Consider the following 23172-nt stretch of genomic DNA (forward strand, 5'->3'; position numbering starts at 1 on the left):
GAATTTTTAAATTTTTTCAACATCACATTAAATTATTTGTATCTTCCTTGTGACTCCTTCCACCAAGTTTTTGGAAAATCAGGCCAGTAGTTTTTCCGTCATTCTGTTGAGAGACAGAGCCAGAAACATAACCTCTTTGGCAGACGTAATAAACATGCACCTTGCCAACAGTTTCCATTGGCTCTTCTATCCACCAGAGAAATAGCCCCTTTAGGAGCAGATGAGTGTTTTGTGTTTTATCCAGAACTGGTTTCAAAGTCCGACACTTCTTCCAGCACAGCAGCTGACCTTACAAGCACACTTCAGGTTGTCTTATCGACCATCAAACTCAATATTTCCCCTTTCCCACAGTTAGAAAGTGCAGCATCCTTGCTGTAGTTTTGATTTTCAAACAGTACATATCTCATCAGAAACAGCCCAGGGGCCGGCCTGCAGAGCTTCCACAATAAGACTGTGATTGACCTCCAAGATTACAGATGCACCAATGTGGCTGCTCTAAATTTAGAGAGGCCTCTTCAGAAACAGAAGCAAACAGCAGACATTTTTTATCAACACACAGCCCTACGAGAACGGCTTGATCTGATCTGCCAATCCTGTGACAAATTACTTGATTAATCTGTTTGGTGGATTAGAGGCAATTGCTGTTTCACGGCGGCTCGGCCGACACACAAACAACCAACGGCAAAGCAAGGAGATTTGGATCTGTACAACCTGTGCATGAAGAAATAATCCTCACATAAGAGCTGTTGTTTGTTCCCGAGCCGGAGAAACACTGGGTATTAAAGTGACTCAAAAATCATGAACATAAAAAATGTGATTACAGAATATGTATCCGGGGACATTTTCATACAGACCTCTCCACCTGAAGAATATTCATTACATCCTATTTCACAAACTGAATGAGGAAAGGCAGTACATACATTATCTGTCAGTCACACAAACATTACTTATACGTCCAATCTGAAGACTTGCAGCAAAAATCATGTTCTTTTGGTTTGTAGAACAAAAAAAAAGGAAAAAAAGGTAATACGATTTCCATTATAAACGTAATAAATCCAGCGCATTGCAAAGTAATAACTGTCAGAGAAACAGATTACTGTCGAGATCTATAAAGCCTCAGGAAAGGCTGGACTGTTGTGTTATTTATTCTTTGATACTTTCAACTGGTAAATCAATGCAATACTGTTGTAAACAAAGACTCACCGCATCTACGAGCTTTTGTCAAAAACTAAATAAAAGTAAAAGTAACAATTTGGATCAATAGAACATAATTTATTGAGACATGGAAATCATACGTTGCTATATTTGTCCTTCTTTGCTTTCTGTGTGAAAGGTAAGGTGCAGCAGCACACAGATGTGCCACCTACTGGTTGTTTTTTAATACAAACTCCTGATCAGAGTGGAGAGTAAACAACCAACAGGTGAGATTAAAGACCATTGCATATGGATCTCATGGTTTGGGCTCATGTGGCATGATTTTAACCACAAGAAGAGACAAGACAGACACAAACCAAGACTAAAGAGGTTTGAGTCCATGTCCTGAAGCTGCAGGGCTACTCGGGCCTCAGCAGAGACTGATTTGGACCTGTCCTGTCCAACACACACACACACGCACACACACACACACTGCAGCAGGATGGAGCAGTCTCTCGTCCCTGCACCTCAGTCTTCTTTATTCAGCCTGGCTCGCTGCTGCTCCTGGTACTCCTTGGAGTCCTCCCAGGGACGAGGACCACGGATGTTCTTCCACTCATCCAAATTGGTCTTTTCCAACTTCTGCAGAAAAAAAACAAAAAACAGACGACCTTCAACAATTCAATCTTTGACCGGCAGACACAGATTGAATGCCGTCTCCAAACTGTGCAGGATTTTTCAACTGAAAACATTTCTTCTTGCATGAGCCCAGGACAATATTTCAAAGTTAAGTTCAGATTCTTTTTGTTTAGTGCACGCTGTGCAATGTCCAGATGTGGAAAATTCTGACCATCTGGTATGTCATGCAGGTGAGGAGGAGGCGAGGAGTAAGCTGCCAGCGTGCTTCTTCAGGACAGCTTGTTGTGTTGGGAAATAACTAAACATGTTGACGACATCAGATTAGTAGAGCTGAGTCTGACTTCTGCAACTTTCTGATACCAACGAACCAGCATTCACAGCAACTAGTCTTCCAGGAGACACTGAGTGCAGTTTCCCAACATTAGCTTCAGTGAGAAGTGATCAAAGCAATAGTTTGTGCTGTCTGTCTGCATCTTGTCTTCAAATCTGAACATTACATTTGTATTGACTGTTTTTATCAGGATGAATAAGCCTCTAAAACATAGTTAAAACAGCATGTTTTTAAAAGGACATGCCCATTTTTAGGTTGGTTCTTATTTTTGGTTTCTACTAGAACATGTTTCTGCTAATTCTGCCTTCAAGCTTCACTGGTTAGAGAAAGAGAGCTGAACGAACTTGACAATCATCTGGAGATGTGCTTTCCTTCGCTGTGATAAGAGAGTGCAGATGAAGCTTTAAATTGCTGTTGTTGTTAAATTTTAATGTCTGGCTAGTTAGCTAGCTAGCTGACAATGGTGCAAAGTGAGGTCTGCAGTCTTTTTAGAGCAATGCTAAAGGACGTTATTTTAGTTGTTTGTTTAAATTTGTAGATCTTTTCAGACATGTTTATGTTGAAATAGACATACCAATAAGACGTTTGTATGCCTCTAGTTCTATTGGTTTTCCCTCTTGTGGACATAATGCACAGAAATCAATCAAAAAACATTTTTTTAATGTGTTCTATTAAAAGAAATTATCATCATTTTTGGCCAATTTCCACAAGCCCATGTGGAACCTTTGAAGAGAAATTACTTACCACATTTGATCAATGGCAGAAGAAATACAGGTGCATCTCAATAAATTTGAATATCATACAAAAGTTTATTTATGTCAGTAATTCAACTCAAAAAGTTGAAATAACACATTATATAGATCCATTACACACAGAATGAAACATTTCACGTCTTAATTTATTCAATTTATTCTAATTATAATGATTATGTCTTTATGTCATTTAATGAAGACCTTAAATTCAGTGTCTCAAATTTTTGTATATTACAACAGACCAATTATAAAAATTATGTTTAATATGGAAATGTTGGCCTCTGAAAAGTATGTCCATCAATATGACTCAATACTTGGTTGGGGCTGTTTGACTTGAACTACTGGAAATAGACTTTTCCATCATATTCTAATTTATTGAGATGCACCTGTATAGCCACAATTTATCATTCTAAATTCCTATAAAGCACTAAAATAAACCCTTGAAGTCAATAAAGGGAATGTATTAAAGGTATTAAAATTGCTCAGGAAATGTACAGTCCCAATTTTCTCCTAAATGAGGTTAAATACTATGATGTTATATACACAGCACCCATGTTTTTACTTCTCTAACTTGCCTGCATGTGTTTTTAGACACACAATACAATGTGCTCTCCTACACACCTTTTAAAACATCTTGCCGTTTGATGGCACGCTATAAAAGCACATATTGTTTAGCAGCTCCACAGTCTGGCAGACAGACCACACCAGTTAGTTCCTTTCATCTCCTCTCCCCCCCCTCAGGGTGCCCAGCCTGTCTCTCCTTACCATGTACTCCTCCTCTAGTATGACTGACTGCTTCTGGACGTTCACTTTAGCCTCCAGTGAAGGATCCAGCTGAGAGAGAGAGAGAGAGGGGAGGAGAAATGTTAGGATACAGATAGAAAGTCATGCATTCCAAACAACACAGAGAAAATGAAAACAAATCAAAGAAAGGGAGAAATGAAGAGAACAAAGTCAGAGATGTTGAGGGGCTCTTTATTTGAGATGAGTTTGGTGGGCAGCTAAATTCCTTCTATTCTTGTATCATTTCTTTAATGTATAAATGATGAGCGCTGTAGGAGAGGTGAAGTTGTTTTTAGGCCCATAACCTTGTGTGGAAGAGTGTGTAACCACTGAAAACTTTCTCTCACCAGCGTCAAAGTCTAGCCTCTGCAAACCTAAAGGGAGGATCCAATTTAGCCTGTTTTCACTCTCTAAATTATTCTCCTTGATTTGGCAGCAACATCACCAGGTTTAGCTAAAAAAGAAGAAAAAATTATGTGTCAGAGGGTTTGGGGAGGGAGAGAGAGAGAGTCGAGTCCAATGGAGCTATCTGGGTTTTGCAATTCAAATTGATTTTGCCCGAGAATAGGACTGAAATGAATCCCATTCTGAATCATTACTTTTAATGAGTTCTAATATTTCACCGCAATAATGCCGCAGTTACTCGGGTGACTGATGAGTTTCATAATTCCATGATTGATTTTTAATTAGACCTACATTACTACAGCAAATAAATAATATATAGAATATTTTGCAGCCTTCAGACCAGGAATTAATAGCCCAAGTAATTAGTAGATACCTACTATAGAGGTGTTATTAGCTTTTCTATAACTGCCACAAGCCCGAACCTCAAAAACAAACCGGGAGCACCAGAGAAGAAGAAAACTCGCACAAAACCTGGACAGAAAAGACAAAAGGCCTTGAAGTTCATCTCTTCCTCCGGGCTAAATTACATCGCTGAAGAGAAAATGCTAATTGGATCATACAGTGACTTAACCCTCAGACGGCAGTTTTAATGATTTAAGTGTGCAAATATCTGTGAGAACAAAATAATGGAATCGGCTGATAACAGCTCCGAGTGAGAAGCGCAAGAGTGGTTTTAATCATGTGCGTTTTGACAACTGTTTGGATATTCCATGCATTAAATTACATGTGCACACACACGCTGAGCAGAGTTGAATCTCTACTCCACAGGGTCTGAGAGGAGAGAGGCTCGGCCGCCGCAGGCCCCGTCAGAAGAGAGCGAGTCGGGTGGGGGCAGCTGCACAGGCATGCTGCCAGGGGCACGATGCCTCCCTTCCACCGTCGTCATCCACAGTCTAGTGCCGCCTCACATGGACAGTAATAAGAAAAGATGCCCCCGCCATCTGGCTCCCACCCACATGACGTGCATCGGCGTTTGTCAGAGTAAAATAGCACAAAACAGCCACTTCCCCTCGCAGCCAGCTCGTCAGAAAGTGATGGCTTCTAATAAAGGGCTGGTCCTCTGTCATTCTAATGAATTGTGTCTGTCATTTAATGAATTATTAGGGCTTGTTCTCACTTCTGGCTCTTGTATTGACTCACTAAATGGGTTAGAAAAGCCTGTCAGTGCTGCGTGTCTGCAGTGTCTCAAATGATGGATAGACAATGCTTCTAATTCTAATAACAAATAAAGCCTAAATCAACCACACGGCACTGTGAGATCCTGGCAGCCCTCACAGACGTAGTAACATCTCTATATGTGTGCTATTTTTACACTGTCCTCTTGGATGAAATCATGATCCTCACGTGCAGTTATGTGCCTCACCACTGGGAGGAGTCATTGCACACTGGCTGTACAGAGACTGCCTGACCAGCTGAGTTACTGTGAGCTGGTTCTTTCCACTTTTTTGTTTTTGTGATGCAAATGTGAGAGCCTTATTCTTCAGTAACATGTGTTTTAAACAACTCTCCAACAAATATGTGTAATGTAGGAGTTTACGGAGGCTACTACAAACCTTTCTTTTGACCCTCTGGTCATCATATCGGATTTGTGTGAACTCTCGCAGGCCAAAGGAACCTCCAACTACAAGCAACTGAAAAAATAACAATTGAATGTACATAGTTAACTTAATCGTAAACACATTTCCTGCATCACAGACAGAGTGCAAAGTTAAACATGATATCTTCCACAAAGGTAGTTATTTTAGCATTCATTATCTAAGGATACAATTCTTTGATCCACAATATGTTACAATATAACAACACATTACTGTGGGAACTTGTGAATGAGCATAGAGTTGAAAAAACATCTCTATAAAAACATTAAAAATGATGATGAGCTTCATCACAATGTTTACGGCACCTTCAAATTCAGCAGTAAAGGGGAAGGTTGAGGGAAACTTTAGAAAATAAATATATGAGCAACAGAATCTCCCATTTTTTGCATGTCTTCTAGTTACAAAGTTGTGCTCCTAGTTCAAGAAATACTGCTTGAAAGCACACTTTCAGATAAGTGAAACCTTTTTTTTTTTTTACTTTTTAAAGCAAAATGAAAATGGTTAAAATGTGATTTACCTGCATTTTCTTTCCATCCTGACATGAATAATCCAGTCTAGTTAAAAACCCTCTACACACAAAACCTCGACTTCATTAACAAATAGAATCAAGTTACTGTTTAAAACCTTATTTATATACAGTCTATGTTTAAAACACACAGTTGGAGATTTTTGAAATCTTTAATCTATGAAAACACTTTTCTTAACAAAAATCAGACGAGGTCTTGATCAAAATTCACAAGATTTGAATCAGAAGAACTGAGAAAAGCAAAAAGACAGTTTTCAACACAGCTTCAGGTTTGTGAGGCATTTATTCTACTTGGGTAGAAAACAACCCAGAAACCTACAAAAAGAAACATTGAAAAACATTTTTGAAAGCCTTTCTTTGTTGGATTAGAAAAAGATAGTAAAAAAATGTGGTAATGCTTGTAAAAAAAAATGCTTATCTAGACCTGTTCTGTGTGATCTGTTTGGGAAAAAACGTTTCCACAAAAAGAACAAACTAGGGTTTCACAAATCTGAAAGTGTGTTTTAAACAGTTACTGGAAACCAGGTAAGAAAAGTGACTGGTATATTGTTGTCGATAGAAAAAACACTTCTTATAAATGAAATAAGGTTTCACAAATAAAATGTGAAAGTGGGTTTTAAACAGTATTAAAGCTTCAAAAGGGTGTTCAAATGCAGCGTCGTGCAGGGCTATTGTACTGGGCTATCAGTTTCAGTGTATTTAATAAAGTGGCAACAGGGAGAACAAATAAAACTGCTATTGATTCAAATCTAATAGATAAACACAAGTTTGCGCAACTGATAAATCCTGTCGCTGATCCGTTGACAAGTCAGTGCAGCGCCAGGGATAACCTTTACTTTACCCTTTAGCACACTCTTGGAAAAAAAAAATAATTATCAATGATCAAATCTGACTTTAATATTACCAGTAAACTGACTCATTGCATTATGAAACTGCTAACTTGCTAGCAAAATGTTTAATAACAAGCTGTTAACGCAAGTAAATGTGGTAAATTATAACATTAAAAGTTACTTACAATCATAGGGACTCCATATTTGAGTGTTTTGTTTTTGTGCAACGCCTTTAAACTAAACATGACTCTTATGTCCAGCTAAAAGTCCATTTTATTGATGAAAACACAGAGCAGGTCACAGCCGGGTAGCATTTCCGTAATGGGTCCGACGCACTAAATTACCCGTGTGGTTGTGAAGACACGGTGGAAGGTTCCTGTTTGAGTCACTCTCACAGCGATGGGAAATGCATTTTTCTCTTTAAATGTCGGCAAAGAAAATATTAGGGAAAATGTTTGTTAAATGTCAAAATCTTTTTGATGTTTTGTTGTTGTGACATTTTGTTCCTGTATGCATTATTTTGTTTAGTAAAGCAATACCTTCGCAGTATGAAGGACTTTTTGGTTCTGGCAGCCAAACACAATCTTTTAACCTTCTATGCGGTTTGCAACGAGCGCATACACTTTACACTACTGCTGGCCATTTCACATGACACAGAGAATTTTTAAAATAATTTTCCTTCCATCTCTGCAGCCGCTGCTTACAGTTCACAGCCGTCTGTTGGCCCATTTAGGTGTTTCCACTTATTTTTCCCAGGTAGAACTTGGCAGCACTGTGTGGGCATGCGCTACCTTTTGGGCGGAACTAAGGCTGCATTATGGATTATAAACATCCATGTGGTGGACACTCCATCTGGGCATCAGACCTTCATACTCCAGCTTCACTATTTGGCAATTGGTTTGTTGTAACCTTATTAATTAAAAATGTGTTTACAGATGCTGGACCAATAAAGTATAAACAGAAATGATTAAAGATGTAGTTTAAAGGTTAGAGCTATACTGTGCAATCTTTTCCTATACAAAAATATAGACTCATGCAAAAGTTATTCCTTTCAATGATAATTTATGATCCACTAGAAGAGTATCTACAGAGAACCTGCTCCCTTCTTGTATTTGCTCGTTTGTGCTCCAGATGATTCTGGGCATCACAACTTTGGGCACAAAGCTACAGAAAGTGTGAACAGGGAAGACAATATGCAAATATAGCAAGGCAAAAACAAATGAATCTTGAGAACAACACTTGCCTTATCATAAAGTCTTGTGGCCCCACTTTGTTAAGGGACTACAAGTTAAGTCTATTTTATTTATGTGAGAAAGAAAGTGTAACAAAACTGCGGTATGGTTTATAAAATGGTCAAAATGGAAAGTAACGATTGGTATTGACCTGCAGGAAATGGGTGCAGTTCAATCCTGACTCACCATAATCGTAATCCTGAACTCAAAGAAATGTTCTCAAAACTTTCATTCATAAGGTCTAAAACTGGTTCAAACACACCACCACCACTATGCTGATAATTCCAGTTTCCTCAAGTCCACACAAGTCTCCTCTTGATGCAGGTAATCAATAACTTGATGTTCTGAATCAGAGTGTCAGCGAAATGCACAAACTGTCAAAGTTAATCCATTGAAACCGTAAGTGATCCCTGTAGCAAACAGAAAATAAGAAGAGAAAGTATAGCAATTTTTCTTTATTACAATTTTGTCTCTTATTTTCAATCAGGTGAAGAAAAATACCTTTTTTTGTTCAGTATAATAAAATATGTTAACTTTATTCATTTTATGAAGAAAAACAATGACAACAAGAAAATAAAAACAGAAACAAACATTTTTTTCTCTCTCCCTCTTTGTAAACCTGGAGAGCTGCTGCATTGCGTGGGAAGCAAATACAACGGAGACAGAGTGTGAGGGAGCAGTGAGGAGGCTGGAGGAGGAGGAGGAGGAGGAGGAGGAGGAGGAGGAGGAGACAGAGGATAATGACAAAAGATAAGGCCAGAGACATACAAAAAATGAGCGTATTTGGACAGGAGTTTGGTGAAGGGGCAGCTGGAGGACGTGGCGGTGATCAGAGCAGGTAGGCTGGTGGTCCAGAGTCAGGACGACTGACAGAGTGTTCAGAGGTCGCTCTCTCCGTACAGAGCGGTAGAGAAGGACATGTAGTCGAGGGCTCCGGGCACGCCGTCGGGGCCGGTGTAGGGCGCCATGCGGGCTATGCAGTACTCCGCCTGGTCTGGAGGAAGCTCCCTGCGCAGCTCGTCAGCTAAAATGTAGTTCTGTCGAGTATGAGAAAAATAAAATGACATTTTTCTGTGTTACAATAGCAGCTTTAAACGATCAATATATGCTGGCAGACTAAATTCAACAGGTAACAAAGAAAATGAGATGTCCATGCTGCTCCACTTCTGTCAGCTGTGTAAGTAGCATCAAGAAAGTATAATTGGGTTCTTATTTCTGTCCTCCGGGGTTCTTCAGGGAGTTACAGGGGGTCCCTAGAAAAATCGTTTTCACTGTTTAACTCACTATAATGAGACCAATGCAAGTAAGAGTCAAAATAATTATTATTCTGATGATCGCTTTCATATTCTCTATTTTTGAGCTGGAATGAAAATAGACCTGTTTTATGTGGATTGTGCACCGATTTTTCACCTTGCTGCAAATGCTCCCAGAGAGCTACTTTCTCAAACATAAAACTATATTAAATAATATTTTATTACTATGTATTATACAAGCACTATGTTACATTGTCAGACCATTCTATAAATGATAACTGAGGGAATAAAGAATAAATAGGAATAAAATAAATAGCTAAATAAACATTACTGTTCAGTTTCAATTCTCAATTGCTGACTATTTTAAAAAGTAATGAAATAATAGCTAACATCAATTCTAAATCATGCCAAGCAAACTTTTCTGCATTATATACTGTAGGAAAAGTTTTCATAACGGCTCATATCTGACAGCATATACACAGATACCAATATGCCTTTATAGGCCAATAATAATAGGCCAATAATATCTATCAACCAATATATCTGTCAGGTTCTAAAACTATATAATTCTGGTGGTATTTATATCTAACAGCCAAGGTCACTGAAGGAAAATCTTACCAGGTTTGTTACCTAATGTGTCTCAATTTAGGTGTCATTTAGGTGTCCTTGACACAAAAAAAGGTTGCTGTTCTAGTGGTCAAAACAACATTTTTATAGGATCTTAGTGACTTAATGAATAATTTCGGTTTAGTTTATTTGCTTTATGTCCCCCTTTTGTTTTGGTGGCTTCTGGCGTTACATTTCTTGATTGGCAATAGATTGTTGCCTGTTTACACATCCAGCAGATAGGAAGAAACATTTGCATTCACTTCGACTTGTTGTGTTTGTGGCCAGCTGTGAAATCCAAGTCCAATATTAACTCTCCTTTCAGATCTGTGTTTGTCTTGAAGGACTCCTGAGGGAAATATGTGGCTCTGCAGCTGCTAAATGATGGACAGGTATTGTTCAGCGGGTTTATAGACACTGATGAAAGCAGTGAGAGTGAATAAAATAGGAACGAGGCTGGAAAACCAAAATAATGAGCCGAAAGATGTGAAAAAAAGCTCCGTAGAGCTAAACACAAACTGCAGGTTTGGTGATACAAATATTAACTATAGGGGCTTTAAATGTGCTGCAGTTGTTTAAGTCTTTCTGTATTTTTGTTTTTACTTCTTTATATCATTCTCTCTTCCCTAAATAGTGTATTAATTATTCATCTTTTGGCCAAATGGAGAGAAGTGTGAGAGAAGAGAACTGTACTTCTCCAAAAAAACAACAGTACCTTATCCCCGGCCAGGACTTTGAAGGAGGCCATGACTTGGTCGGCAGTGTCTGTGTCGGCCGTCTCGCGGGACATGAAGTCGATGAAGGCCTGGAAGGTGACCATGCCCATCCGGTTGGGATCCACTATGCTCATGATGCGGGAGAACTCGTTCTCACCCTGGTGGCAACAGAGAGGAACTGTGAAGCTCGGTCACCATTTTTCATTTTTTAGCAAAATAAAACCACACTGACTAATTCTTAATTAATCTGAAGGACTGTTGAGTGAAAATCATCACCATGAATCCTAAAACATTCCTTTAATGGACCTTTGAAAACCTAAAATAAGCTACACAAACATTGAAAAATATCAAATGAAGGTTACAGATATCCATTACCATTTGGGATTGGCCTCACACACAAACAAACTTTGATACTTGAAGAGTGCTCGTGGCTTTACCAGGTTGTAACCAATGGAGATAAGGCAGGTTTTGAAGTCTTCAGCATCCATGATCCCTGATCTCTTCTACAAGGTCAGCGATGGACAAACGAAACCAGGAGGAGGAGAAAGATGTGGAGTGGCAGGGACAGTGGAGGGAAACGATTGGGAGAGCAAAGGATGAACAAAGAGGAGAATTAAGAAGGAAAGCCGCAATAATCCACAACGTGGACGTTGCAAGGTGTGAGGAATCACAAAGAATACAGAGAGGAGGGAAGGAGCAGTGAAGGTGGGAGTAAAGGGAGAATAGGGGTAAAGATAGAAGTACAAGGGGGAAACGTACAAAAGAGAGAAAAAAAAAAGAAACCAGTTAAACCTCTCACAGCGGGGGTGTGGCTACGATTAAGTACCTGTGCATCGTTGGCGATATCGAAGCCCAGGCTGATCAGGCAGGCCTTGAACTCCTCCGCGCCCAGAGTGCCCGAGTGGTCCTGGGGTGTGGGAGGCCAGTGCCAGGCGAGGCGTCGGGGGCCATGCAGCAACACATACAGCGGTGTCAGTGACGGTGAAGGGGTGAATGATGGAGTGGGGGAGTAGGTGAGGTGGTGTTGGAGGGGGGAGGAGGAGGAGGAGGAGGAGGGTGGAGGGAGTGCACCATGCACAGGGAGTAAAAGGAGGTGAAGGGGGGTGGGGGGGGTGGGGGGGTGATGGGAGAGGGCCATGCATGAGATAGAAAACAGAGAACACAGTGCATATTCGTTAGGATCTGGCAGGTGAACACAGGGTGGCAGCAGTGCTGCCATGCTGGGCGATGCATTCAGAGCGTTAATGTGCAGTGTGCAGGCAGACTACAGGGCCCGGTGGTGAGGTTATTCATATCGTCGATGGCACATGTACTTAACATCACATTGTTTGCTTTTCTTAGAAGCAAAAGTCTTTGTACAGCATCAATGCAAAATGCTTCATTAAACACTTCAAACATTCAATCACATTCATCTCATATCAATTTACATAAATATGTGCATAGTGACTGGCTGCGACTATTGATTATTTTTTTTACCATTCATTAATTATTTTATTTTTTTTAGCTATTACAAGTGCATTTCAGTGAATTAGAATATGATAGAAAAGTTTTTTATGTCAGTAATACAATTTAAAAAGTGGAAATAACACATTATATAGATCCATTACACAGAGAATGAAACATTTCACGTCTAAATTTATATAATTTCTTCTTATTTTTAATTTAGACCTAAAATTCAGTGTCTCAAAAAAAGTAACATTACAAAAGACCAATTTTAAAAAGTATGATTAACATGGAAATGTTGGCCTCTGAAAAGTATGTCCATATGACTCAGTACTTGGTTGGGGCTATTTGACTACTACTGGAAATGGACTTTCCCATCATATTCTAATTCATTGAGATGCACCTGTATCTATTAGCTGTTTAATCCAAATAGCAAAAAAATGTTCATCACAAGTTCTCAGGCCTAAGAGGACATCTAAACATGTCTAATTTTGTCCGGCCAACATCCCCAAACCCCAAAACTATAAAGTTTAACATCAAAGAGAAAATAATCACATTTGAGAAGCTAGAGCCAGGGAATGTTTTGCCATTTCTGGTTAAAATTTGATAATGGATTTTTAAAATAACTGCCAGTTCAATCAATGAAGGAACTAATCTATCATCTTTACTAAAGATAATTCTCACTGTGAATTAATCTTTTGATTATTCAGCTAAATCTATAAGAAATTCCCAATTCCATCAATCCAATGTGTTTTGAAATAGCTTGTTTTATGCAAAAGATATCCAAAGATTTTTAATTTGCACCAACGTAACACACAAAGAAAAACAGGATTCAGCATGTTTGATACATGTTTGATAAGTGACTCATCAGAGTTGTTGTTGTCAATATATTTTCTATTTTTTGTATTTTTTGGCTTCACCTCCAGATTAGAATGGATTTGGCAGCTCTTTCATAAACATACTGAGCAGCTTCTCCCTCCCTTGTTTTTCTTTCTTTTTTGGTCTTTTAAAGAAAAAGATTTGTTTTTTTTGCAAGTAGCTTAATTTTATTTGACTATTTCTTCATTTTCTTGGGCTTAATGATTCTGCTTTGACTTGCTGGCATTCTTATTTTTTTGTCAGGATGCAGATGTTGTTTTTGACCTATGTCAATCTTTGTATTATCTATCATAAAATTCAAATAAATGAATAAATCAAATGGTAAATGTATTAAAAATGCTGGCACAGACTATAAATGAATACAATCCAAACTAAATTTTCCTAAATCAAACTAAAGTCAAGCTAAATTAAAATGACTCAGATTAATGTGCTGCAGCTCGACACACACCGACAAATGTCCAGCTGGAGCCTTGAAGGGGAAAAGCTTAATCCTCATGAAATATGAAACAAAAGCACAAGTTCAGGTCCACAGTTGGCGTCCTGTGGGCTCTGATCACCAACCTCAGGTATTGATTAACAATAGATTGGCTCTGGAAAAATGCATGAGGTAATGGTGGAGTCAGCAGGAGAGTTGGAGTGAGGTGGACGAGGAGGAGGGAGAGGGAGCTAAATAAAAACTCATCCATAATTGGTGCTGTTCCTGACACGGTGAGCCCCAGTGTAAACACTAAGTTCTGGAGGTGGGACGGGGGCGAGGAAAGCCTTCAATGGAAAGATATTTTGTAGCTACCTGTGCTAGAAACTAGATTCTATATTCCCATTCTACCTACTCCGTGTTTATATTTATATTTAATGCAGACATTCTTGGATTTCGACCATATAAGCTGGTGCATGAAGCTGCATCTCACTTCCATTTTCCTTCATATGCCTCAGATCCCCCGAGCTTTAAAAGATGAATGTTGTGTCACTGAGCTGTAAGTCCCTTCTCAACCAAGCAGTACAGTCAATACACAATCTGATGCATTTCACACACAAACTGTACACTCTGCACACTACACAGTGTTTTCAGGTTAAGGGGTTGTTAAAGGATCGCCGTTAGCCACACGTCAGGCTGCATGACACGACAAACCCAGACATGATATATTCTCACCTTCACTTCTCTGCTTTGTTGATGCAATCTAAATATATAAAAGACAAACTTGTAACTGCCAGAAGTTACTACACCCAGTAGAGTTTCGACACTGTGGGGAAGAAACCCACTCACTTTCTTGCTGAGAGTTAGATGATGAGATGGATACAGTACCACTCTCATGTCTGCATGATAAACAGACAGTTAGCTTAGCTTAGCTTAGCATTCATAGCACTCACTAATAAACTAGGGACAAGTTCAAGCTTGAAACAGTGTGCATCGTTTTGCTGTGGTTTCCAGGTTAAACAACTAATTTCCTCAAAACTTTGAACAACGTACGTTTTCTCTCATTTGGTGGGTTTGTCAGAGTTGTTCAAGGAACCACCATTTCAGTTTAAAGAAAAAAGTTTTTCTACGTTTTGTCTGGGATGAATGCACTCCAACAGACTCCAGGAAATCAACCAGACTCCCAACAAGGAAATATCTACGTTCAAAACCCCCTAAAATGCTGTTTTACACGAGGTTTCTGCAGAGATTTACCTCTGTTTTAAAGGGACACTTCACCTCGAAATAAAAATTACAAGTTTTTCCAACAGTTTCATGCAGGAACTTTTTTCTTTCTACCTAACTACACCTGCGACCTGTAGTTGTAGATGCACACTTCCTTCTATGCAGTGATACGGTTGGTGGGTGTAGTTTGGTAGAAAGAAAATAGTTCCTACATGTAACTGCTCACAAAAGATCTGTGGATTATCTTGAGCGACCTACCGAGTACTGAATTTTTTCATTGTTTTTTTTTTGGCGTTTTGAGCACAGCAAGCAGGCAGATATTTATATGACTGAGGTCTCAGCAACTCTCACCAAACCAATCTAGATTGATTAATAGCACTTAAGGTAAGAGGAAAAATAAGTATTTTTTATATTGGGGTGAAATATCACTTTATAAAGTTAAGATAAGCTGACTACCTGCAGGCTTTATCCTGATACTTAACAGACTGGTAGAGTGGTATCGATCGGCTCATCTAACTATTTTTATTCCTTCAATAGCATGAAACCTTTTTTTCTCACTCCTCACTTAACAACACGAGCATGTTGTTTTATTACAGCTGGCTGTGTTTGAGCAGCGGACCACCTGCAGCCCCTCTCCTCGCCTGCTGCTCTGCGTCTGCACCGTGACTCAGTGCGCGTACTGACCCTGTCGAAGTGGTTGAAGGAAGCCCGGTACTCGTTCAACTGCTCCTGACTGATGCCCTTGGCGTCTCGCGTTAAGATCTGGTTCTCGATTTCGTTGATGGTGCGGGCGATGGTGGTGAGTAGCTGCTCCCAGCCCACGCGGATGTGCTGCAGGGGAGACACAAAGGCAGAGGAAGTTTAGGGAAGGCTGAGGAAGAGACAGATAGTAAAAGAGTCTCGGAGGTGTTGAGTTTAGCTTTGGGTTAAAATGTTTGGTTTAACCTGCACTGGAGGATCAGATGACTGGGATTTTACTGCATCAGGATAATACAGAAAAATGACATTTGACAGCTGCACATTTTAATTCTAATGCTTTGATCTGACAGCCAGCAAAAAATATAATTACCTAAATCTATTAACAAATGTGGCATTTACACTTGTACGTGTTATATGTGCTCTTGTCTCTTTATCCAACACGTTGCACAGAGGCTATTTCTAGACACACACCTACATAATAGCTTTGCAAATGGGTCAGTTGATGTGCAGAATTTCAATAACAAGATTAATATGAATTATTGGCCAGTAAAAATAATTCTTTGCAGGCATGCCAGCAAGGGTTTATAGTTTTCCAGCACTTGGCTGATGAGCCAAAAAGTTAATTATGCACATTGGAGACTGGATAGAGAAGTGCAACGTCAGGAAAGTTCAGGATTAAACTCTTAAAGGCTTTATATGGTTGTAAGGACATCATGTCACCAGTTATTTTGTTCTTTGGAGCAAACTACAACCATCTGACACCAATGATGCATAAAAAGTATTCTGTCATGTTGTTTCTTGTCTCCAGGTTTTACCTCCATGGTGTAGTTGGTGTGCTTGTTGTCAAAGATGAGGGCTTCCTGAATGAGCTGGTGGTCGCCCTCCAGCTGGTCGATCTTTGGCTTGTAGTTGACGATGCTCTTCTCGTACTGGCGTAGGTGCGTCAGCTGGTCCTCCAGGGTGCCGTGCATCTCGATTGAGATGCGGCCGATTTCCTGCAGAGACAGATGCAGGTTATGTCACCCTTTGATAAGAATAATGAGTCATTGCAAAGTAGCAGATAAGAATAGACATTTAATTTTAGGTGATTTAATTTTAACACATCAGGTTGGGTTTTAAGCAATTGTGATTGTTAGAAATTGTGTAGTTTTTATTTTATTTATTTTTACATTTTTATGATATTTTTGGACCAAACAATTCATCATTAAATCCAGAAAATTATCTGAAATTTAATTTATAGTAAAAAAGCAATCATTAGTTGGAGCCCTAATTATTATTCTGTGAGCATTTATTTGTCTCACATTTTTGTCTAAAATTGCATTTTTTTAATACGTTTCTACATTTACCCTGTAGTTTACGTGCATACTTTATGTTAGATACTATAAAGCTATATAGACTTTTTTTTCACAAAATCACCTAAAACCAGAGTCAAAAAGTTTTATCATTTCTTATTTTAAACTTTGTGCATATAAAATATTTTCCATTAATGCAATGTAGCTTCACAGGTCCAGAATTTGACAAAAAACTCAACACAAAAATACACTGAAACATCACACACAAACTAAATAAACACAGGCTGCACTCATCACCACATGAGTCTAATTGTAAACATGTAATGTGGTCATTTGTTCTCCTCACACTGACCTCCATCTTGGTCTGGATCCAGGGCCCAATGACATTTGCCTGGTTGGCGAACTGTCGACGCAGACGCTCGTTGTTCTGCTGCCGGGCGTGTTCCTCAATCAGAGCCTGGTCGCGCTGAGGCACCAGCTGCCTGACCTGCAGCAGGCGGAGAGTCACGGAAAACATAAGAGTGTTAATACACAGCATCTTGATCCTCTTTTAAATATAAACACAAAACTCTTATGCTGTTAATAAAAGTTTTGGGCTGGAAATAACAGGTTTTATTATAGCAGCTAGGCTGAGTTTATGTAATTGAGTGAAAGATTTTCCAGGAAAAATGACGTCTCCAACTTCTTAAAGAGAGTTGGGATGTGAGTTAAAGACACTTCAATCACTACATGGGATTATTTACTTTCTTGCAGACAGTTAGAAGATAAAATCAGCCAAAAAACCAGAGGACTGTGTCTGTACTGTGCACAGATGAAGTTGCGTAAGGGTAAAACCCAACTTGAAGTATGTATTTCCTTGCTCGTGATTGATTGCATTACCTTGTCCCATTTGGCGTTGATCTCCTGTGGGTTGATGGTGGTGTAGGGGTTGGTGCCAGCCATATTCACGTGATAGGTCTGCACAATCTTGGCAATCTCGTTGTGGATGCCCAGGATGGCCTGGCGCTCTTTGTCGGCCTCTGGCAGCGTGGCTTTGAACTGCTCGTGGGCTGTACTTAATCCCTGAGACACACAAACACATTTTTTTATTTAAAAAACAAAAGCAACAATAAAGGCTTTTTTTCTGCACTTCCTCTATTCTGCTATGTACCACATTTAATAGGACATAAGGCAGGGAAAGGTACATCTAGTTTATGCCTTATTTGTAACATCCCAGTGACAGTGATGAGACTAATTTATTGTTTAAATCACAAGGACAACTGTATGGTTCCACAGTTATTTTAACCAAAGCTTGATCTTTTTCCCAAACCTAACCATGTAGTTTTGGTGCCTAAACGTAACCAAGTACTTCTGCTTCACAATGTTAAACAGAATGGTCAAATTCTGTAAGATATCATACGAACCATTGAATGAAGATACATTCTTGCCATATCTATCCATAAAGCAAGAAGCGTGTGTGTGTGTGTGTGTGTGTGTGTGTCTAGGGCATATCTCTCTGACCGTTAGTCAGACTGACCTCAGATTTTGTATGTGGCTTGCGCATGGCACGAAGGTGTTCATCCTCGATTTTGAAGAATTTTGAATACATTTTTCAAAATATCATTATTTAAGTAGGACGTGTTGCGGCATTGCACCGTTTCTGATCAGACGCCTTTTAGGGGAGCTCCGCCCCATTGTGTGATAGGCCTATACCCGGTCAGTAACACTATTCACTCTGGATTTCCACCCTGACTCATCTCATCTGTAAATCTATTTAGCCTACCTATCTTTCTGAGTTTCAAAGTGCGCTACAGGGTTTGATTTTCCAATAATATTCTAATAGTTTCCAGCAAATATCAAGGTTTAATGTGTGTGTGCTGGATGGTGTGCAAACCTTATGAAAAGTAAGTGTTTTATGGAGTTGCAGACGTTGTAGTGTGGCATGTAATGTACAAATACGTACTTCCTACAGGCATCGCACTAGTTAAATGAACTCACCTGGATTTCTTCGATGGTGTGGACGATAAAGGTGTCCTGCAGGTCCTCCATGGCGCCCTCCATCCAGTTGTTGAACGGAGCCGCTCTTTTGGCAAACTCAAGGTAAAGTTGGTCGATGGTTTCAAGCAGCTTCTCAGTTCTCTGTCGAGCATAAAAAAAAACAAGGTCACACACACAGAATTCACGGTCTTTTTGAGGACCTTCAAAGCCTTGTTGGGTAAAATTCAATCCATTTTATTCATGATCTTCCAGAGAGCCGGGGCATGCAGATGGATTTTGGGGGTCATACTGTATTTTCACGAATATAAAAAAATCTCAAAATCCAAACTTAAAAGGATTTTTTAAAGCCAGCGGGAATCCCGAAAATCAAATCTTTTTACAGCCTCTCGCTGTGAGGGGGAACACTTTCATCTCTAAATGTGTAATTATTTCTGCTCTCAACAGCACAAGAATGAAAGAAGAACCTTAAAAACCCAGATAACAAAGTGATTTTAGAAGGTACAAACTTCAATATATATATGCATATATTTGTATTCTCGGAGGGTTCCCCCAGAGTCTCTTTCTAAACTCGTCTCACCTGCAAAGCCTCGCTGCGTTTCTGGGTCAGAGCTCCCAGTGTGTCCCACTGGTCACAGATCCGCTGGCAGCGAGCGTTTACACTGGGGGAGTCGTAGTAGTCCAGCTCACTGGAGCACAAACAGACGAGGGAACAAGAGATTCATTATCATTAGCTGCATCACTGCAGTTTCCATATATATATGACTTACTTATGCATTTGCTTGTTTTCTACCATTGTCTGTCTTAGGTGCACTTTAATGTTTCTCTGATCCTGCTGTGTCTTTGTTTGTCTTTTTTGGTTTTATCTTCTTTATTGTGTGGAAATTTTCTATAAGCCCCGGAAAGGTTTCTTGGAGTAACTATTTATTTCTGTTCACTTTTTCAGGGTTTCATCATTTACATCTGCAACTTAAGTGACCCAGAGCACAAGAGAGGGACTTTCCCTGTTTATGATGAACATTTGGGATATAAAAAATGACTCAAAATCATTTAAGATCACCACAAACAACAGCACAAAGTGAGTTAGAGGCATTAGCAATACATGGAAGAACAGACTTGACTGTTACTCTAGCTAGTCCTTTATTTATTAATTTTATTAATTTTTTAATTTTATTTATTTATTAATATATCATATATTACCATATCACATATTTAAAATTAATGCAAAGGAAGGGATTGTTAAGCACTGATTATTATTTTATCTGTATGTGACAATTTTTTTTGATTGCCATATATTGTTTTCTTTTAACTTTTGCACAATGTTACATGATTTATCTGTTGCATATGCTGTATTTCTGGTTGTTTTTACTTAACCTGAAAGCCTTTTATCATCTATAAAGTGACTACAGATGAAAATTAGCCCCTCAGCTAACTCTGGTGCATTTACATTGTCAAAAATTTTGATTAATGCACGCTGCCCCTTTTCTAAATAAAGCACTGATGATGAACAGATGGTAGCAGTTTGTTCATCACGTCTTACTTTAACTCCTGTGCGATGGCTGCGATCTGCTCCACGCGGTCCTGATGTGCAGCCAGGTCGCTCTCAAAGGCCTCGTGTTTCTTCAGCAGGGCCTTGATCTCTGACAGAGAGGCCGTCTCGTAGTCGTGCTTCTGCAGCATCTCCTCCTTACCTGCAAGGAGAAGACGGAAAATAGACCATTAAGGAAAAGATAAAAAGCATTTTAGTCCATTCAGCAATTGCAGGCTTGTGAAGTGATACTAAAAAAAAGGAATATGATATACATATATATATATATATATATATATATATATATATATATATATATATATATATATATATATATATATATATATATATATATATATATATATATATATATATATATATATATATATATATGATATATCTATAGAAGTGGTGAAGTTTTCTTAAGCAGCCAGCTTGAGGCGTATGAGACTGAAACACAGGAGCTGGATCTTTATATTCAGCCAGTGAGCATTTCTGCTTTCAAACGCTCCGTACCTTCAGTCCAAGCTTCATGGATGGCTGCTTTCTGGCGGAATTTCTCCGCCAGGTGGTCAAGTCTTTCCAGCCTGCGAATCTCATTGAGGAGCCACTCTTCATAGCCCTTCTCTGCTCCCTCTAGATTTCCCCATGCATTGTTAATGTCCTGTACCAGGCAAAGGAAAGAATGGTTTCATGTGTAAATTAGGCTACAAAGAGTAAAAATCTGTTCTGTAAGTAAAACAAAAAAACCTGTTGGTGGTTTTCCTGTGTTCTCATATTTGACTTTACAATTATATTTTAATTATATGCTGTGAGTTTTTGGAAAGTTTTAAAAAGTTAATCTAAAATTAAACCTGTTTCAATAGATTTATTGTCTGTCATCAATCTCTGAACCAATATTTCAGTGCTTCTATGGCAGAAATCTGCATTATGGATATCTTGGCTGAGACTTCTTTTTTTCTATGCGCTGGTTATTGTTTACAGTCCGACTTGCTTTATATCCAGACGACATTTAGGTTAATCTCTATAGACAGATCTCACCACTGAATGCAGATTAATAAAACAATAAAAGCTCATAAAAAAAACAAATTGTTATTAGATGATAGCCGATGGGTTCGGATATTGAATTTTGAATTGAATTGAATGTGTTCCACCTCATTAACTTTCCACACGGACTGTTTACCTTCAGTGACCCAAAGCACATTCAAACGTGACTTGTCAATACTAGACAGATTACGAACTGACTACAAACAAAAAAAACAGCTTCCAATACCAGTTGTGGTCCCATTGCCTACAAATTCTGCATTCACATTCAGACATCCATCTATAGAGATTAGTCTCTTGTTAGCGTGCAGTTGATTTTAGTTTTTTTCACTGAAAACTGCTTCCTGTTGCGTCTGGAAACACCCTGATGAGAGCTGTAAGACTGAAGAAACTCCACACAGAACTGCAGAATCAGGTGATAATCTCCTGAGAGTTCATATCTACAAGTGGCTCCTTTCATATTAAATAAGAACAACCAGCACTGCTCCCAGTAGACCAACACCAACGCAACCAACTGACAGAGATATCAATGTAACCAAGTGCAATTTTCTTGTGCAATATTTCAACATTCTGGTGCATTATTATCTCATGTTACTGTGCAATAATGTTCCCTACATCCTCTTTACATCTTGTTTATTACCACCCACATCATGTGTATATAATGATTTTATTCTGTTTATAATTTTTAAATTATGCTATACTTTTATACTCTCCCCCTAGTTTATTTTATATTAATTTTATATTAATGCTATTTCACACTACCCTTGTTTATACTGATCCTTCTTTCTATGTGTGAAGGTTTATCTTATCTGAAGCCATATATTGATTATTGATAATTATAGTTTTTTAATTGGATGGAAGTCAGAGAAAAATATCTGTGAATACTACCTTTTGTTTGCACTTTCATATTTTATACTAATATATAATACAGTAATAATACAGTTTCAGTCTTTAGTTGCAGGGTTTGAAGTGGCACTAGACAAGCTTCTTCAGTTTCATGTATAAAGATAATGAAACTTTGAGCCATATTTGGATTTTACTGTAGATGGATTTAGATTTCTTTTATTTTTTTAAACAAGCAACTAAGTGAACTAAGGGTTAAAAATGGGGTTGAATGTTCCCCGGCATCGTGACTCATGTAGGCTGAGGTAACTATCTGGCCACTGTTGCTCATCTAAGTTGTAGAAAAGTTTGTGCACACAAGAGGTTTGGACCTCAAACTTTTCTAAAATAATTTACAACTTGTGTGTGTGAGTTTGAGTGTCCACTACCTACCGAGACCATCTTCCCCTCAGAGGGCATGAAGGCGGGCCTGTTGCTGAGTCTCAGCTTGGTCTGCAGAGTGTTGAAGTTGATCTCCAGCTGGCACTTCTCCTGCACTTTGGGCGGCTTGTGGAGGCGGCGGTAATCTCTGAAGTCCTCCAGCTTCTGCTGCATGGCCTGCATGGTGTTCTCCGGCAGGCGGTTCTCCAGCCAGGGGATGGTGCGACGGATCCACTCCAACAGCTGGGGTGTTGATGGTGGTGGAGTGTGGACAAATGTGTGTGTGTGTGTGTGTGTGTGTGTGTGTTGAAGGGTGAGAATGAAAGAGAGGGGATGGAGGAGGAACATTGAGGGGAAAGGGAATGGAGAACCATGCACATAAAAGGGAAATAAATGAGGTTAAGTGGATGTAATTCATGTGTGAAATGAGGGGAAAGAGAATACAGGTTGAGATAATTGGTTAGCTAATTGATTTGTTGTTCATTTTTTGCAACTAAATATACATTTTATGTCTGATTTAAAGGACCATACTTGTGTTTTTGCATGTTTTATCCCATTTAATAAAATTTAATTTTTGTTATTTTTTAATGCTGTAAACCATTTCTATCA

The 23172-nt window shown here is 38.9% G+C and overlaps 2 protein-coding genes across 6 annotated transcripts in view; both read right to left on the bottom strand.

Annotated features, from left to right (window-relative positions):
- Positions 1 to 671: 671 nt before the first annotated feature.
- Positions 672 to 7686, bottom strand: LOC131988026 (cytochrome c oxidase assembly protein COX16 homolog, mitochondrial). The gene is made up of 5 exons (XM_059353007.1): positions 7535 to 7686; positions 7181 to 7413; positions 5598 to 5675; positions 3622 to 3690; positions 672 to 1776 (listed from the first exon to the last, which is right to left on the bottom strand). Exons 2-5 carry the CDS (start codon positions 7238 to 7240, stop codon positions 1663 to 1665), a joined length of 321 nt encoding a protein of 106 aa, XP_059208990.1. The 5' UTR covers positions 7241 to 7413; positions 7535 to 7686; the 3' UTR covers positions 672 to 1662.
- Positions 7687 to 8667: 981 nt separating this feature from the next.
- The window catches only part of actn1 (actinin, alpha 1), a 71690-nt gene continuing 57185 nt past the window's right edge, over positions 8668 to 23172 (bottom strand). For 2 of the 5 annotated variants that reach the window (XM_059352967.1, XM_059352966.1), the window contains exons 10-21: positions 22576 to 22806; positions 20773 to 20920; positions 20269 to 20419; positions 19309 to 19417; positions 18732 to 18872; positions 17634 to 17816; positions 17107 to 17241; positions 16278 to 16457; positions 15448 to 15594; positions 11240 to 11305; positions 10802 to 10960; positions 8668 to 9264 (exon numbers count right to left, since the gene is read on the bottom strand). In XM_059352967.1, coding sequence (XP_059208950.1) covers positions 9106 to 9264; positions 10802 to 10960; positions 11240 to 11305; positions 15448 to 15594; positions 16278 to 16457; positions 17107 to 17241; positions 17634 to 17816; positions 18732 to 18872; positions 19309 to 19417; positions 20269 to 20419; positions 20773 to 20920; positions 22576 to 22806 — 1809 coding nt within the window. In that variant the 3' untranslated portion in view covers positions 8668 to 9105. Of the gene's footprint in view, positions 9265 to 10801; positions 10961 to 11239; positions 11306 to 11628; positions 11710 to 15447; positions 15595 to 16277; positions 16458 to 17106; positions 17242 to 17633; positions 17817 to 18731; positions 18873 to 19308; positions 19418 to 20268; positions 20420 to 20772; positions 20921 to 22575; positions 22807 to 23172 lie in introns of all 5 variants that reach the window. The other 3 variants (XM_059352965.1, XM_059352964.1, XM_059352968.1) reach the window with 2 other exon arrangements.

Source organism: Centropristis striata, chromosome 16, assembly GCF_030273125.1.
Source record: "Centropristis striata isolate RG_2023a ecotype Rhode Island chromosome 16, C.striata_1.0, whole genome shotgun sequence".
Taxonomy (NCBI): Eukaryota; Metazoa; Chordata; class Actinopteri; order Perciformes; family Serranidae; genus Centropristis; species Centropristis striata.

What these genes read in the sequence shown, in the direction of transcription:
- LOC131988026 (XM_059353007.1), bottom strand. Translation starts at nt 7,240, where the DNA reads ATGTTTAGTTTAAAGGCGTTGCACAAAAACAAAACACTCAAATATGGA. An exon ending in ACCAGAGGGTCAAAAGAAAG is followed by an intron (nt 3,691 to 5,597) that starts GTTTGTAGTAGC and finishes TCTCTCTCTCAG; the next exon opens with CTGGATCCTTCACTGGAGGC. An exon ending in TACTAGAGGAGGAGTACATG is followed by an intron (nt 1,777 to 3,621) that starts GTAAGGAGAGAC and finishes TTTTTTCTGCAG; the next exon opens with AAGTTGGAAAAGACCAATTT.